The following is a 16337-nucleotide window of genomic DNA, read 5'->3' as shown; positions in this document are numbered from 1 at the left end:
CAGCCTTGCTATAACCTGGCTATTGCAGCCATTTGGAGAATAAACTACCAAATGGAAGATCTCTCCATTCCTCCTGCCCTGCCCCACTTTCTTTGTCACTCTGCCTTTCAAATAAATAAATCAATCTTCAAAGATGCCTCATATCATATCCAAGTGCCTGGGTTTGATACCCAGCTCCAAATCCTGACTCCAGCTTCTTTCTTCTTTTTTTTCTAAGACTTATTTATTTATTTGAAAGTCAGAGTTACACAGAGAGAGGAGAAGGAGAGAGAGAAAGGTCTTCCATCCGCTGGTTTACTCCCCAAATGGCCCCAATGGCTGGAGCTGCACCAATCTGAAGCCAGGAGCCAGGAGCTTCTTCCAGGTCTCCCATGTGGGTGCAGGGGCCCAAGGACTTGGGCCATCTTCTACTGTTTTCCCAGGCCATAGCAGAGAGCTGGATGGGAAGTGGAGCAGCCGGGTCTCGAACCAGTGCCCATATGGGATGCCGGTGCTTCAAGCCAGGGTGTGAACCCACTGCGCCATAGCGCCGACCCCTCCAGCTTCCTTCTAACACAGACTCTGGGAGGCAGTGATGATGGCTCAAGTCCTTGGGTACACACCACCCCTGAGGGAAACCCGATTGCGTTTCCAGTTCCCAGCTTTGTTCCTCGTCCACTTCTGACCCTGTTCTGAGCCAGTGAACCAATACTGGGTATCGCAACAGCAGCTTCACGTGTCCTGTGTGCCACACCTGACAGCAGAGGGGGAAGCCACAGGGGAGATGTGCAGCATCCCTTCTGCTTGTTCACTGTGGGAGTTGGTTGCTAGGTCTAGCCCTCTACCTGGCCTGGTTCAGTGTTTTCATGGATTATAGTAGCTATTTTTTTATTTTTATTTATTTATTTATTTGGCAGGCAGAGTTAGACAGTGAGAGAGAGAGAGGCAGAGAGAAAGGTCTTCCTTCCGTTGGTTCACCCCCCAAATGGCCGCCACGGCCGGTGCTCTGCTGATCTGAAGCCAGGAGCCAGGTGCTTCCTCCTGGTCTCCTATGCAGTTGCAGGGCCCAAGCACTTGGGCCATCCTCCACTGCACTCCTGGGCCACAGCAGAGAGCTGGCCTGGAAGAGGAGCGACCGGGACAGAACCGGCGCCCCGACCGGGACTAGAACCCTGATATAGTAGCTATTTTTAACTCATCTAATTGCTCACAAGACGGATCTGACAAGATTTCTGCAAATAAATTGGAAATTGAAGGTAATACTATTAATGCATAAATAAAAGAATGGCAGAACTGGCTCTCCTATTGCTGACTTGAATACATTACAATTGTAAAAAATGGCAAACCGATCGGAACTCAAGAAGTCAATAAAAAATAAAACCATCACCAACTGTGAAATGTATTCACACCCATGTCAGTAACCACTCACCTCCCCCTAAAAGGAGGAGGTGCCAAGCAACAGCTTGAGGAAGACATTCTCCAAAAAAAGCAAACCTCTGCAATTTTTTTTCAGAAGTGCTTTACATCATGTGATACACAGTTCTTCACCAAATTTCACAACAATCGGTGTCGATATTTAGAAGTTGCTTTTGAGGCTCTTTATTAATAGGGAAAGGCAAAAAGTCACATGCCACTTGTGATTCTTGCCACAACAGGATGGCAGGCTAAAACCTTCTCCTTAGTCAGCTACCCTATTGGAAGATTAAGCAGGAAATACAGCTGAAGACTTGAAGAAACAAGGGCTAAATTTCACCGCGTGGGAAGTCTGCCACAGAATTATATACGGCATGCAACAAGGCGCAGCCGTTTCTAACAGGTCCTTGTCAATAGCGTACTAATGGTGACCTATAAAGGGACAGACAAAATGAACACTCAACTGTAATTTGTTTCTCCAACGTTGTAGTGCCCAGATCTTGGTTTCTAAACAATCTTCCCTACTAAAAGAAGCCAGGTCCCTTTGGAGAAATGGCTGATTTCGAGGCGGGGGAGAAAAGCGTAAGATGAACTTGGAATATTTTGTGTTAGAAAACAAAGAAGGGCTCCCCAAAGCGAAGCGGGCACTTTAAAAGGAACAGAAGCCGGCTGGAACTAGCTCCCACTGACCAAACTGGGATGTTGTGTATTTATTAAGATAAATAAGAAGGGAAAGGGGTGGAGCCTGGGGGATGCTGCGGACAGGGACTCTATTCTGTATCACAGTACAGGGGAGGGGACGCAGGCCTCAAGGATTTGGAAAATCCTTAAACCCTACAACACAAGAAATGACTCGAGTGTAAACTATGCACTTTAGTTAGTGATCATTTAACAAGAGAAGTTCATCTATCGTAGGCCCCAATGCAAGATGTTTACAAAAACTGAGAGGATTGCCAGCACCGTGGCTCACTAGGCTCATCCTCCGCCTGCAGCGCCGGTACCCCGGGTTCTAGTCCCGGTCGGGGCGCCGGATTCTGTCCCGGTTGCCCCTCTTCCAGGCCAGCTCTCTGCTGTGGCCCAGGAGTGCAGTGGAGGACAGCCCAAGTGCTTGGGCCCTGCGCCCCATGGGAGACCAGGAGAAGCACCTGGCTCCTGGCTTCGGATTGGCGCATCGCCGGCCGTAGTGGCCATTCAGGAGGTGAACCAATGGAAAGAAGACCTTTCTCTCTGTCTCTCTCTCTCTCACTGTCTAACTCTACCTGTCAAAAAACAAAACAAACAAACAAACAAAAAAACTGAGAGGATTGAGATGAGAGAGTATAAGAGAACTCTGTATTTCCTGTTCCCCTTTTCTATAAATAAAACTGCTGTGAAAATGAAGTCTCTTGTTTAAAAATGATTTTTAAATTATTTCTTTATTTATTCAAGAGGTAGAGTTACAGAGACAGGGAGAGACAGCGAAAAAGGTCTTCCATCCGCTGATTCCCAAATAGCCGCAGTAGCCAGAGCTGGGCTGATCTGAATCCAGGAGCCAGGAGCTTCTTCCAGGTCTCCCACGTGGGTGCAGGGGCCCAAGCACTTGGGCCATCTTCTACTGCCTTCCCAGGCCACAGCAGAGAGCTGGATCGGAAAAAGAGCAGCAAGAACTAGTACTGAGGCTGGCGCTGCGGCTCACTAGGCTAATCCTCCGCCTAGCGGCGCCGGCACACCGGGTTCTAGTCCCGGTCGGGGCGCCGGATTCTGTCCCGGTTGCCCCTCTTCCAGGCCAGCCCTCTGCTGTGGCCAGGGAGTGCAGTGGAGGATGGCCCAGGTGCTTGGGCCCTGCACCCCATGGGAGACCAGGAAAAGCACCTGGCTCCTGGCTCCTGCCATCGGATCAGCGCGGTGCGCCGGCCGCAGCACGCCGGCTGCGGCGGCCATTGGAGGGTGAACCAACGGCAAAAAGGAAGACCTTTCTCTCTGTCTCTCTCTCTCACTGTCCACTCTGCCTGTCAAAAAAAAAAAAAAAAAAAAAAAAAAAAAACTAGTACTGGAGCCCGTATGGGATGCTGGTGACACAGGCAGAGGCTTAGCCTACTAGGCCACAGCGCCAACCCCTAAAAATGTTTTCAATAAATAAAGATACCAATGAACTAAGACTGAGTCCATGTTGATAATAAAGGGAAAGAAAAGCTCCTTCTTACAAGGACAACTGATACTTGTAATGGGGGAGAAAAGGTTGAAAAGTTACCAACTTTTTTTTTTTTTTTTTTGACAGGCAGAGTGGACAGTGAGAGAGACAGAGAGAAAGGTCTTCCTTTGCCGTTGGTTCACCCTGCAATGGCCGCTGCGGCCGGCGCGCCGCGCTGATCCAAAGGCAGGAGCCAGGTTTATCCTGGTCTCCCATGGGGTGCAGGGCCCAAGCACTCGGGCCATCCTCCACTGCACTCCCGGGCCATAGCAGAGAGCTGGCCTGGAAGAGGGGCAACCGGGACAGAATCCGGCGCCCCGACCGGGACTAGAACCCGGTGTGCCGGCGCCGCTAGGCGGAGGAGTAGCCTAGTGAGCCGCGGCGCCGGCTGAAAAGTTACCAACTTAAAACCATCACAGTAACATGTTTCAGGCAAGGATCCTCAATGGATATTTACTCTAGAAGAAACTGCTTGTTGAAGAGCAGGGTATCTGCAGGATTTGAGCGTCTTCCCACGGATTCCGTAAAGGATAAAGCAGTGACTGTGCAGCAGACAATCAGTAACACCTTGACATGTGATGACATGTGATCAAAATGACTATCCCAGGCCGGCATCGCGGCTCACTAGGCTAATCCTCTGCCTGCGGCACCGGTACCCCGGGTTCTAGTCCCTGTTGGGGCACCGGTTCTGTCCCAGTTGCTCCTCTTCCAGGCCAGCTCTCTGCTATGGCCCGGAAAGGCAGGGGAGGACGGCCCAAGTGCTTGGGCCCTGCACCCTCATGGGAGACCAGGAGGAAGCACCTGGCTCCTGGCTTCGGGCTGGCGTGCTGCCATTTGGGTGGTGAACCAATGGAAGGAAGACCTTTCTCTCTGTCTCTCTCTCTCTCTCTCTCACTGTCTAACTCTGCCTGTCCAAAAAAAAAAAAAAAAAAAAATGACCATCCCAAAAAACAGGCACTTCCGGGTGGGTGAGCTATCCTTGCACTGCACACAATGTATGCAATGGTCCAGCCTGGGATGCACACTCTGAATTTAATCAGGAGGAACCATCAGATGAGCCCAAACTGGTTAGCATTCCATCAAACGGTTGCCCTGTCTTCTCCAACAACAACAAAAATCCTATGTGACATAAAAGACAAAGGCCAGGGGACTGCCCCAGATTAAAAAGCTGAACAAATTCTGGAGAATAACTTACTGACATGAGGTGGGCCTTTGGTACCAGCGCTGAAGACGCCCACATCCCCCACTGGAGTGCCCGGGTTTGAGTTCCTGCTCGGCCTCGGTTCCAGCTTCCTGCTGCTGTGCACCCCGGGGGAGGCAGCAGGTGATGCTGGCTCGAGTCCTTGGGTCCCTGCCGCCCCCGTGGGAGACCTGGATTGAGTTTCCGGCTCCTGGCTTCCACCTGGCCCAGCACCAGCTAATTGCGGGTGTTTGGAGACTGAACCAGCGAGTGGAAGCTCTCTCTCTCTCACCGTCTCTCTCCCTGTCTCTCTGCCTCTGATTAAACACTTAGTAGATAATGAGTTTGTATAGATATTTAGAGCGAAATGAGGCAAAATATTAACAATATGCATAGATCTTTGATACTTTTCTGTAAATTTGAAATAATTTCAAAAACAAAATGTGAAGCGATGCACATAAACTGTTTGCTACAGGGTGTCACACTTGCAGTAAACTCTACTGAAACACAACCCAGCACAGCAGGGCAAGGACAGATAACAGTAATTTATTGTGTATTTCAAAATAGCTGGGAGAGGACTCTGAATGATACATGTTTGGAGCAATGGACACGCTAATTACCCTGATTCCATCAGTTCACATTGTGTCTACGTTAAACACATTATCATCCTGTACCCCATACCTATTGATTAGAAATAAAAAATAACTTCTAGGAGTGTTTGACCTAGTAGCTGAGACACGGGCTATCTGAGTGCGTGGGTTCGAGTCCCAGCTCTACACGCGGCTGGTTGCTAATGCACACCGTGGGAGGCAGCGCTAACGCCTCCAGTACGTGGGTCCTTGCCATCCATGCGGGAAACCTGGGTTGAGTTCCCGGCTCTTGGCTTCAGCTCTGCCCGTACTGTAAAAGGCTTTCCCGTGTCCTGCGGGCGGCAGGGTGTCGCGGAAGGTCCCCCGCTGTCCGGAAGCTGCTCTGGCCCTCACTGAGGGGGTGGGCGTGGAGGGTCTTCCCGCAAAAAAGCGCCTTCTTCAATGCTCAGTTCGCCAGGCAGAAGCCAGGGCGGGCTCAGGAGGCCCCCCGGCCTGTGTCACACGCGAGGGGGCGACCAGCAGGCCGAGGGCGCAGCTCTGGGACGGGGCCCTGGGCATGATGTGCACGGCCCGCGGCTAAGGCACTTCCGGAAGTTAACCGCCGGGGTCAGGGCTCTTATTTGTTTCCGGACAGCGGCTGGCGGTCAAGCGCACCTTGGAGAGACCGCGGCCCGGGGCCAGCCCGCCGCCGTTCTCCCCCAGGCCCCGACGGGTCCGCGTCGGCCCAGAGCCCGGCCGCCGGGCGACGACCAGCGACCCCTCACCCCTGGCTCCTTTGATCGCCCGGGATTTGCAACCCCAGCCGACTGGGCGAGCCTGGCCGCGGACAGCGAGCACGGCCCACGAGCACACGGCCCGGCTCCCCGCCCCTGCCCTCGGGGCGCCCACAGCGGGAAGCCGTGGGCGGCCGCCAAGTCCACGCAGGCGCACTAGCAAGGCGCGGAGTTCCCGTTAGGGTCAAGGCCTCCTGGGGGCGTGGATTTCCTGGAACCGGAGTAACAGGGCTGACGGGTAACCGCGCCGCCCGCCGCTTTGCAACGCGCGCGCGCGAGCGCCGGGCCGGGAGAGGGGGGCGGGGGGGAGAAGCCGCGGCCTCGCAGAAGAGGGCGGGGCCTGCGCGAAGGGGCGGGGCGGTCGCTGGGGAGAGACGCGGCCTGCGCGCGCGGCGGTGCTTTGGCGGGAGGGGCGGGGCCTGCGCGGAGGGGCGGGGCGGTCGCTGGGGAGAGACACGGCCTGCGCGCGCGGCGGTGCTTTGGCGGGAGGGGCGGGGCCTGCGCGGAGGGGCGGGGCGGTCGCTGGGGAGAGACGCGGCCTGCGCGTGTGGCGGTGCTTTGGCGGGAGGGGCGGGGCCTGCGCGGAGGGGCGGGGCGGTCGCTGGGGAGAGACACGGCCTGCGCGCGCGGCGGTGCTTTGGCGGGAGGGGCGGGGCCTGCGCGGAGGGGCGGGGCGGTCGCTGGGGAGAGACGCGGCCTGCGCGCGCGGCCGTGCTTTGGCGGGAGGGGCGGGGCCTGCGCGGAGGGGCGGGGCGGTCGCTGGGGAGAGACACGGCCTGCGCGCGCGGCGGTGCTTTGGCGGGAGGGGCGGGGCCTGCGCGGAGGGGCGGGGCGGTCGCTGGGGAGAGACGCGGCCTGCGCGTGTGGCGGTGCTTTGGCGGAGGGGCGGGGCCTGCGCGGAGGGGCGGGGCGCGCTCCCTGCCGGGCCGATGCGCTCGGAGGAGCGGTCCCCGGGTCGCTGAAGCGGGAGCGCGCGCCCGGGTTTCCTACGGGACCTCTCCGCCCGCCCCGTCCGCGGCGCTGCTGGAAGTGACTGAGGATGTGACTGGGGCGGCGGCGGCTGGCGGACGATGCTCGCCCTCCTGGGCGCGACGACCCTGGTGCTGGCCGCCGGGGCCTGGTGGGTGTCGCCCGCAGCCGCTGGTGAGAAGCGAGGGGGTTTCGGTGTGGTCCGGGGGCTCCGCGGTGACGGCAGAGGGAGCTGTGCGGGCCCGCGCCGTGGCCCTGCGTGAATCTGTGGGCTGGGTCCGTGCGCGGCCCGGCGTGAATCCCTGTGGGCGCGGTCCGTGCGCGGCCCTGCGTGAGTCTGTGGGCTCGGTCCGTGCGCGGCCCTGCGTGAATCCCTCTGGGCTGGGTCCGTGCGCGGCCCTGCGTGAATCCCTGTGGGCTGGGTCCGTGCGCGGCCCTGCGTGAATCCCTGTGGGCTGGGTCCGTGTGCGGCCCTACGTGAATCCCTGTGGGCTGGGTCCGTGCGCGGCCCTGCGTGAGTCTGTGGGCTGGGTCCGTGCGCGGCCCTGCGTGAATCCCTGTGGGCGCGGTCCGTGCGCGGCCCTGCGTGAATCCCTGTGGGCTGGGTCCGTGCGCGGCCCTGCGTGAATCCCTGTGGGCTGGGTCCGTGCGCGGCCCTGCGTGAATCCCTGTGGGCTGGGTCCGTGCGCGGCCCGGCGTGAATCCCTGTGGGCGCGGTCCGTGCGCGGCCCTGCGTGAGTCTGTGGGCTCGGTCCGTGCGCGGCCCTGCGTGAATCCCTCTGGGCTGGGTCCGTGCGCGGCCCTGCGTGAATCCCTGTGGGCTGGGTCCGTGCGCGGCCCTGCGTGAATCCCTGTGGGCTGGGTCCGTGCGCGGCCCTGCGTGAATCCCTGTGGGCTGGGTCCGTGTGCGGCCCTACGTGAATCCCTGTGGGCTGGGTCCGTGCGCGGCCCTGCGTGAGTCTGTGGGCTGGGTCCGTGCGCGGCCCTGCGTGAATCCCTGTGGGCGCGGTCCGTGCGCGGCCCTGCGTGAATCCCTGTGGGCTGGGTCCGTGCGCGGCCCTGCGTGAATCCCTGTGGGCTGGGTCCGTGCGCGGCCCTGCATGAGTCTGTGGGCTGGGTCCGTGCGCGGCCCTGCGTGAGTCTGTGGGCTGGGTCCGTGCGCGGCCCTGCGTGAATCCCTGTGGGCTCGGTCCGTGCGCGGCCCTGCGTGAATCCCTGTGGGCTGGGTCCAGGCCGCGGCCCTGCGTGAGTCTGAGGGCTCGCGCGGTCACAGCTTTGAGGTCTTCCGTGCACGGAACATTTGCCGTAACAGCTGCCCAGGGTTTTCATGTGTGTGCCGTGAGAAGCTAATTTGGGACTCGTCTAGAGAACTCGGGCGTAACTTGTAGGCAGTGAGCATTTATTGGGCTCACGCCGGGCGTTAACCCACGCATTGTAAGGGCGTTCGTGCACGGAGCTGCCACGCCGCTGTAGACACTGCCATCCTCCGGGTGTGGACCAGCGCCCTTAGAGACTGATGTGCCAGCAGCCGTACAGCCAGTCTAAATCAAACCCTGAGAATCCGGCCTCCGAGCCTTGGGGCTCACCCAGACTAAACTTTTCCTAAGAATCTGAGTTCTTCATTTTCCACTTGTGTGTTAAGGGCCTCGCTATCTTTTATCTCTTTTAATTTATTATTTTTCCCCAAAAAAGTAATAATCATATCTAAACAAAGCACGAATTCAAAGTTCAGGTTGTAACGTTGCCCCGCCTATTGAAAGTCACGACATAGTCATATTTGTTAACCTGGGAAATGCACTTTTGGACCCTAGACTAAGAAAACTGTCAATCAGGGGAGGAGATTTTGATTCATGTTGCTATGGATATGTGTGTTTTGGATTTACATCAGACGTAAAAAGCTAGTAAACTCTGTGTTCAGTCAAGGTCATTCTGGAAGGCTGGAAGCAGCCAGAAGAGTTTGTGTTGAATTAAATGCCCATTAGTACATTTTTATGTGCTGAAGAGTTGAAATCAAATATTAGAAGGATATTGCTAATAGTAATGTAGTAAAATCTGTGGAAACTGGGGCCAGTGCTGTGGCGCACTGGGTTAACGCCCTGGCCTGAAGCGCCAGCATCCCATGTGGGCACTGGTTCTAGTCCCAGCTGCTCCACTTTCGATCCAGCTCTCTGCTATGGCCTGGGAAAGCAGTAGAAGATTATGGCCCAAGTCCTTGGGTTCCTGCACCCTCGTGGGAGATCTGGAAGAAGCTCCTGGCTCCTGGCTTCGAATTGGTGCAGCTCAACTGTTGCAGCCATTTGGGGAGTGAACCATCAGATGGAAGACCTCTGTCTCTCTCTCTCTCTCCCTCTCTCTCTGCCTCTCCTCTCTCTGTGTAACTCTGACTTTCAAATAAAAATAAATAAATCTTTAAAAAAAAAATCTGTGGAAACTAAGTAGAGTTTAACAACTATTTCCAAGTGCCTGGCTATCAATTATTTGTTGATTTCCCAATTACCAGATGTCTCTCACTCCCAGGTCTCCATTCTTTAGCAATAGAAGGGTTGCATCCCTTTGGAGATTCCGGGCTCTGCCTCATCAGATTTCCTTTATCTTGCACAGAATTACTAGAATTGGAACATTCTGGACAGTATGCTTATAACTGTTTCACAGGCCATCAGATTTTTTATCAAGGATTTTTATTTATTTATTTGAGAGGTAGAGTTACAGACAGTGAGAGGGAGAGACAGAGAAAGGTCTTCCATCTGCTGGTTCACTCCCCAGATGGCTGCAATGGCTGGAGCTGGGCCGATCCAAGCCAGGAGCCAGGAGCTTCTTCCAGGTCTCCCACATGGGTAAAGTGCTCAAGCACTTGGGCCATCCTCTCCTGCTTTCCCAGGCCACAGCAGAGAGCTAGATCGGAAGTGGAGCAGCCGGAATGTGAACCGTCGCCCACATGGGAGTCCGGCACTGCAGACAGAAGCTTAGCCTACTGCACCAAGCACTGGCCCCAGTGAGAGATTTTTAAAGACAAAATGAAGAGGGTTACATAAGTTGTTGTGAAAGAATACATGGATTCGATGATTGGGTAGCAGCAGTCCCGGGCTGAACACACGGTTGTGGGCAGGTCTCACAGAGGTGGCCTTTGGGCAAGGCTGTAGTTCTAGGTCCTGGTAGAAGGTCGTGTTTTGGTAGAATCTCTTGCAGTCATTCCTGCTCTTGGGCAGATCATGTGTGAGGACCCTCCAAGACTTAATTATCGAACACATCGGCAGGTCTTGTACCAGTACCTGAGCCCTCTTAGTCGCACTTGTCACGGTGGTCACTGTTGGGCAGCTCAGTCACCCAAGTGTCCCACTTCCGGAGGCCCTGTCACTACCAGGGCCCTGTTCAGTCCATCAGTTGTTGTGCAGGTGGGCTGTGGCCACGTGCTGCCAGTGCTCAGCTGACCCAGAACTTCACTACATGCTGGGAGTCTCCCCTTGGAGTTGGCCATAAACTCTTCCCCCCACAGACACTTTAAGCATCTGCTGGGTCCCATGTGAGTAAGGAAAGGGGAGAAGGACAAGAGGAGGCAGTGCACAAACTCACAGCCAGATTGGGTATGTGTGTGTGTGTGTTTTAAAGATTTATTTATTGGGGCTGGCGCTGTGGCTTAGTGGGTATGGGCACTGGTTCGAGTCCCAGCAGCTCCACTTCCCATCCAGCTCTCTGCTATGGCCTGGGAAAGCAGTAAAAGATGGCCCAAGTCCTTGGGTCCCTGCACTCACGTGGGAGACCAGGAAAAAGCTCCTGGGTTCAGATCGGAGCAGCTCCGGCCTTTGTGGCCATCTGGGGAGTGAACCAGCGGATAGACGACTTCTTTCTGTCTCTATCTGCCTCTCTCTAACTCTGCCTTTCAAATAAATAAATAAATCTTTTAAAAAGATTTTTAAAAGAACTTGGGCCATCTTTTGCTGCTTTCCCAGGCCATAGCAGAGAGCTGAATTGGAAGTGGAGCAACCCAGACTCGAACTGGCCTCTACGTGGGATGCTAGTGCCACAGGCGGAGGATTAACCTATTGTGCCACAGCACTGGCCTCAGGCCATCAGATCTTGATTCATCTCTCTGAGCCCAACTCCTGCCCTTTGGCTGCATAGAATCTATGAATTCCAACAACCAGGATGTGTTCCAGGAAAATCCAGTCAGAAATAAGACAATTGACCACCAAAGGTGAGGGGTGGCCAAAGACAGAAGAAAGAAGTAGACAGATCCAACACTGGAGGAAGTGCAGCCTGGTGGGGAAGTGTGGTTGAGGGCGCCCCGTGCAGCCGCAGGGAGGGGACGGATGTGCGCACTCAGACGCTCGGCTCTCTGCCAGCCAGAGTGGGCTTCATTTTCCCCAAGGAGCGTGAAGGGCTGTGAACACATTCCAAGTATTAAACACTCCTGCACAGACCTCTTCATGGCTCTGCTTATCAGGTAGTTCCTGTATGTGTACCAAGGACAGCAATGCCAGCTGCTTTAGCTCTCATGGTTGTGTCTAAGGTGGTGCAGGTTGTGACCAACAGCATCCCTGCAGGGTGGAAGTCACGTTAGAAAAGAGGGATAAGGATGTGTAGTCTGTTCAGGGATGAAGATTCAATGAATTGGAGTGGGAAACAAAACACCAGGGGTAGGGAGACCTAATCAGTGCCTCCTTAATTTTATTTTATTTTTTTTCCCAGAAAACGTTTTCTCAAATGTCCCTCTTTTGCCCGTCTTTGTGGAGAGGTGTGGAATAGAGGTTCTTAGCGCAAGAAGGAATTCAGACATGAGACAGAGAGTAGTGCCATCGGAGTGTCTGGGCTCTGCGCTCTGGTAGTTGCTGCTGCGTGTGACCACAGGGACACAAGGAGATGAGTGGCCGTCGTTGGTGCCCCCTCTCCCGCTGTTCAAGCTCTCCCCACCTACCAGGTGTCTTCTAGGAGGTTAAAAGGGCTGGCAGCCTTTCTGCCCCCTCTGCCCTGTCCCTTCATTTTTCTCCTTTTTCGTTTTCGGGAGCCAGAGAAGGTTCAGACTAGGACGTCCAAAAGCCGCTGCTTATATGGGGAACCTTAGAAGGTAATTGTGCATACTCAGGGCACGGCTCAGGAAAGACTTAAAGTTTATACTTGGCATCGAGACAGTGATTTGTTTTTAAATAATAATAACAAAAATCCAGCAAACTCTGGGGAAGAGGGAGAAACTGATTTCTAGAGTACTGCATTGTTAGAGTCAAATTGTCAGTTTTCAGCAAAACATCATAAGGCACACAAAGAAAACAGGAAGTAAGGCCCACTGAAAGAAAAAAAATCACCCTGAAAAAGACCTGGTGACTCATCTACTAGAGAGACTTCAGAGCAATTGTCTTAAAGACGCCTGGCAGGGGCGAGCGTGGTGATACAGGACGTTGAGCTGCCGCTGGGGACTTCCACGTCCCATATAAGAGTGCCTTGTCCAAGCCCTGGCTGCTCTGCTCTCTGTCCTAGCTTCCGGCTAACACACCTTGGAGACAGCAAGACGATGGCTCACGTAGCCAAGTTCCTGCCACCCACGTGGGAGACCCAGATGCAGTCCCTGGCTCCTAGCTGTGGCCTGGCCCTGCCCGGCCCCAGCTCTTGTAGGCAACCAGGGAGTGAACCGGTGGATGGAAGAGCTTTCTCTGTCTCTCCTCCTCTGTCATTCTGCTTTTCACATAAATAAGCAAAATTTAAAGGGAGTGTGTGTGTGTGTGTGTGTGTGCGCGTGCGCGCGCGTGCTGTGGGGTAGTGAATGAAGCCACTGCCTGCAGTGCCAGCATCCCATATGGGTGCCAGTTCAAGTTCCAACAGTTCCACTTCCAATCCAGCTCTCTGCTATGGCCTGGGAAAGCAGTAGGAGATGGCCCAAGTGTTTGGGCCCCTGCACCCGCGTGGGAGACCCAGAGGAAGCTCCTGGCTCTTGGGTTAGGATTGGCACAGCTTGTTGTGGCCATCTGGGGAAGGAACCAGCAGATGGAAGACCTCTCTCTATCTCTGCCTCTGCCTCTCTCTCTAACTCTCTGACTTCCAAGTAAATAAATAAATCTTTAAAAAAAAAAAAAAAAAGATACCCAGAGAACTAAAGAAAGCAGAGAAAAATCAGGAAAACAGTATATAAACAAAAAATGAATTATCAGTAAAGATAGGAAACAGAAAAATTCTGGAGCTGAAAAGTTACAACTGAAATGAAAAATTCACAAGAGGGATTCAGAATTTTTCTGACAATGAAAATTATCCAGCCTGAGAAACAAAAAAGACTGAAGAAAAGTGACAGTCTAAAGGACCAGGAAAGATACCATTGCACAGACCGACGTGCTGTGAAAGAGAAAAAGAGGGACAAGAGAATACCTGAAAAATACTGGCTGAAAACTTTGCCGATTTGAAGACAGACATGAATAGAAACATCCGAGCTCAAGGAGCTCCAGGTACATGGACTTAGAGTCACACACCAAGACACATTCTCATCAAACTTGATTTTGAAGTAAAAAGAATCCCAAAAACAGGGAGAGAAGCAACTTGTTACATACAAAGAATCCTTAATGAGGTCATCAACAGGTTTTTTTATTCAAAACTTTCGAGCCCAAAAGTCATAAGCCTAGATATTCAAAGTGTTTAAAAAAAAAATTAGCCAAGAGTCCTGTGTCTAGCAACATGTTCTTCAAAAATGAGGGAGAAAGGAAAGTATTCCCAGATTAAAGAAGAAGTTCCACAGCACCGCACCTGCCCTGCAGGGATGCTGCAAGGAGTCCTGGAAGTGAAAGGCCACTGGGAGCTCTGGGACGAAATGAAGATCTCAGTAAGCGTGAGTGCAGGGAGAAGTATAAAAACTGGTACTGTGACAACAGTTTGTAACTCCACATTCTGTTTTCTATGTAATTTAAAAGACTAGTGCATTTAATTATGCTTAGAGGCACACAATGTATAAAGATAAAATACTGTGACAGTAACAATGGAAAGAAGCGGATGGTTGTGGAGGAGCAGAGCCTGTGAGTGTTGTTGACATTACGCTGATGTAACTGGATCGGAGCATCATAACTTTAGGTGTTAAATGTAATCCCACAAAGGAGATAACTAGGATGTACACAGCAGAATTGGGAAAGACATTCAAACATTTCACTGCCAAAAGAAAGTCAACAAAATACAAGACAGTAATGCAGGAGCTTAGGGACAAAGCTGTAAAGCATATAGAAAACAAAACAAACTGACAGAAGTAAAGCCCTCATCAATAATTAAATTGAAATAAACTTGCCAGTCAAAAGACAGAGAATGGCAGAGTGGATAAAAACACCTGACCTAACTATTTTCTGTCCACGAGAGATTGGATCTGAAGTAAGTAAAAGATTGAAAAAGATACTCTGCAACTAGTAGCCAAAAAACAACAGGGGTGGCTATATTAATATCAGACAAAACAGACTTAGATTTTATAAGGTTACATTATTAACAAAAGCTTCAATTCACCAAGAACATATAACAATCATAAACATCTATGCACCTCATGACAGACCTTCATAATATATGCAACAAAAGCTGACAAAATTAATGGGGAAAATGGTTCTACAATTATAGGTGGAGACTCAATACTCCCTCTCAAAAATGAATGGAACAACTAGATAGAAGAGGAAACCCTTATCTCCACCAGAGGGGGGAATATTTGAATTCATCTCCAGAATACACAGAGAACTTTTAAAACCCAGCAGAAACAAAACAGCCAGATTCAAAAACGGACAAAGAATTTGAATAGACATTTCTTTACAGAAGATTCACGGATGACCAAGAAACACATGAAAAGATGCTTGAGGTCACTAATCATTATAGAACCAGAAATCAAAGCTACAGTGAGATGCCACCACACACCCACTGGATGGCGACTGTAAAACAATAACAAGTGTTGGCAAGGACGTGGACAAATAGGAATCCTTGTGCCCTGGTGTAGGGAGCAGAGGATGGCATAGACGCCGTAGAAAGCAGCGTGGCTATTCCTCAGGAAATTTAGGTCCCATGTGATCCAGCAACTCCGCTTTTGCGTATGTACCCAAAAGGACAAAAACTGTCTCAGAGAGATATTTGTACACCCGTATCCATGGCAGCATTTTCCACAATAGCTGAAATGTAGAAGCAAATGATAGAAGTCCCTGGGTGGCAATAGCTGGTGTTCATTGACCAGCAGTGGGACGGATACATACTGGGGTACTGCTCCGCCTTAGAGAGGGAGGCATTGGCCGTAATGTGGTAAACAGTGCGAGTGGGACAAGCAACTTCAGTCAGTCACAAGAAGACTAACACTGTGTGAGTGCCACTCATGTAGAGTTTCACTTTTACAAGGTGAAAGGAGTTGTAGAGATGGGTAATGTGATGGCTACACCATTGCTGTGAGTGTATGTAGGTAGTGACAGGGCTCCAGATGCTCAAAAATGGTTAAAATGTAAGTATTAGATGTATTTGCCAAGTTTTCAAACATTAAAAAGGATTTGAGAACTTAGTGCGTCTACTGAGTGTGAAATTGAGTGATACAGATTAAAGTGTGCCAAGTGTAAGAGAACAGTAAGTCAGCATGAGTCTGGTGCTTGGACAGTTTTCTCCGGGGGCTCAGGTTTGAGCGGCTCTTGGGAGGATCTGAGTGGTCAGAGGGAAGCGCATTGCAGCCCAGAGGGCCACAGAGGAAAACCCAGGAGGGAGGCGACCCAGCTGCTGGGAGATTTGTGTAGGGGGAGTAACGATGCAGGGAGACCCCTAGATGGAACTTCGTAAACATAAGCAGCTCAAACTTGACCTGCCCCGCAGTCCAGGCCTTTTCCGTGCTTGTGAAGGGTGTGGCTGACATGAGGTTCATGCTCCCGTTAGTTCTACGAGCAGCTGTCAACTTTGAAGTCACATCTGGCCAGCTGTGTGTCAGGGCATAGGAACCACCTCTTCTCCAGACAGACCGTGAGACCAAACTGGGGATGTTGAACAGTTGTATGTCAGTAACATGCTGAGGCCAAAGGAAAAGTCTGGTTGGTTTTTTTGTTGTTTTTGTTTTTGTTTTTGTTCTTTTTTTTAGATTTTATTTATTTATTTGAAAGTCAGAGTTACACAGAGAGAGGAGAGGCAGAGAGAGAGAGGTCTTCCATCTGCTGGTTCACTCCCCAATTGGCCGTTGCAGAGCTGTGCCAATCTGAAGGCAGGAGCCAGGAGCCTCCCCCAGGTCTCCCACGTGGGTACAGGGGCCCAAGGACTTAAGCCATCCTCCACTGCTTTCCCAGGCCACAGCAGAGAGCTGGATC

General features: G+C 52.5%; 1 protein-coding gene across 3 annotated transcripts in view; it reads left to right on the top strand.

The window, feature by feature from the left end:
- Window positions 1-6263: 6263 nt before the first annotated feature.
- IFNAR1 (interferon alpha and beta receptor subunit 1) overlaps window positions 6264-16337 on the top strand; it is a 29591-nt gene continuing 19517 nt past the window's right edge. The window contains exon 1 of one of the 3 annotated variants that reach the window (XM_089331487.1): window positions 6264-6343. Coding sequence is in view for 1 of the 3 variants with exons in the window: in XM_051833617.3 (XP_051689577.3) it covers window positions 7176-7248 (73 nt within the window). In the remaining 2 variants the exon portion in view is untranslated. Of the gene's footprint in view, window positions 6344-6935; window positions 7249-16337 lie in introns of those variants that run through there. The other 2 variants (XM_051833617.3, XM_051833618.3) reach the window with 2 other exon arrangements.

This window comes from Oryctolagus cuniculus, chromosome 4 (genome assembly GCF_051225735.1).
Source record: "Oryctolagus cuniculus isolate XC-2025 breed Fujian yellow rabbit chromosome 4, ASM5122573v1, whole genome shotgun sequence".
Lineage (NCBI taxonomy): Eukaryota > Metazoa > Chordata > Mammalia > Lagomorpha > Leporidae > Oryctolagus > Oryctolagus cuniculus.
The sequence above is the reverse complement of the archived record's forward strand: the minus strand, read 5'-3'. Positions and strand labels throughout refer to the sequence as shown.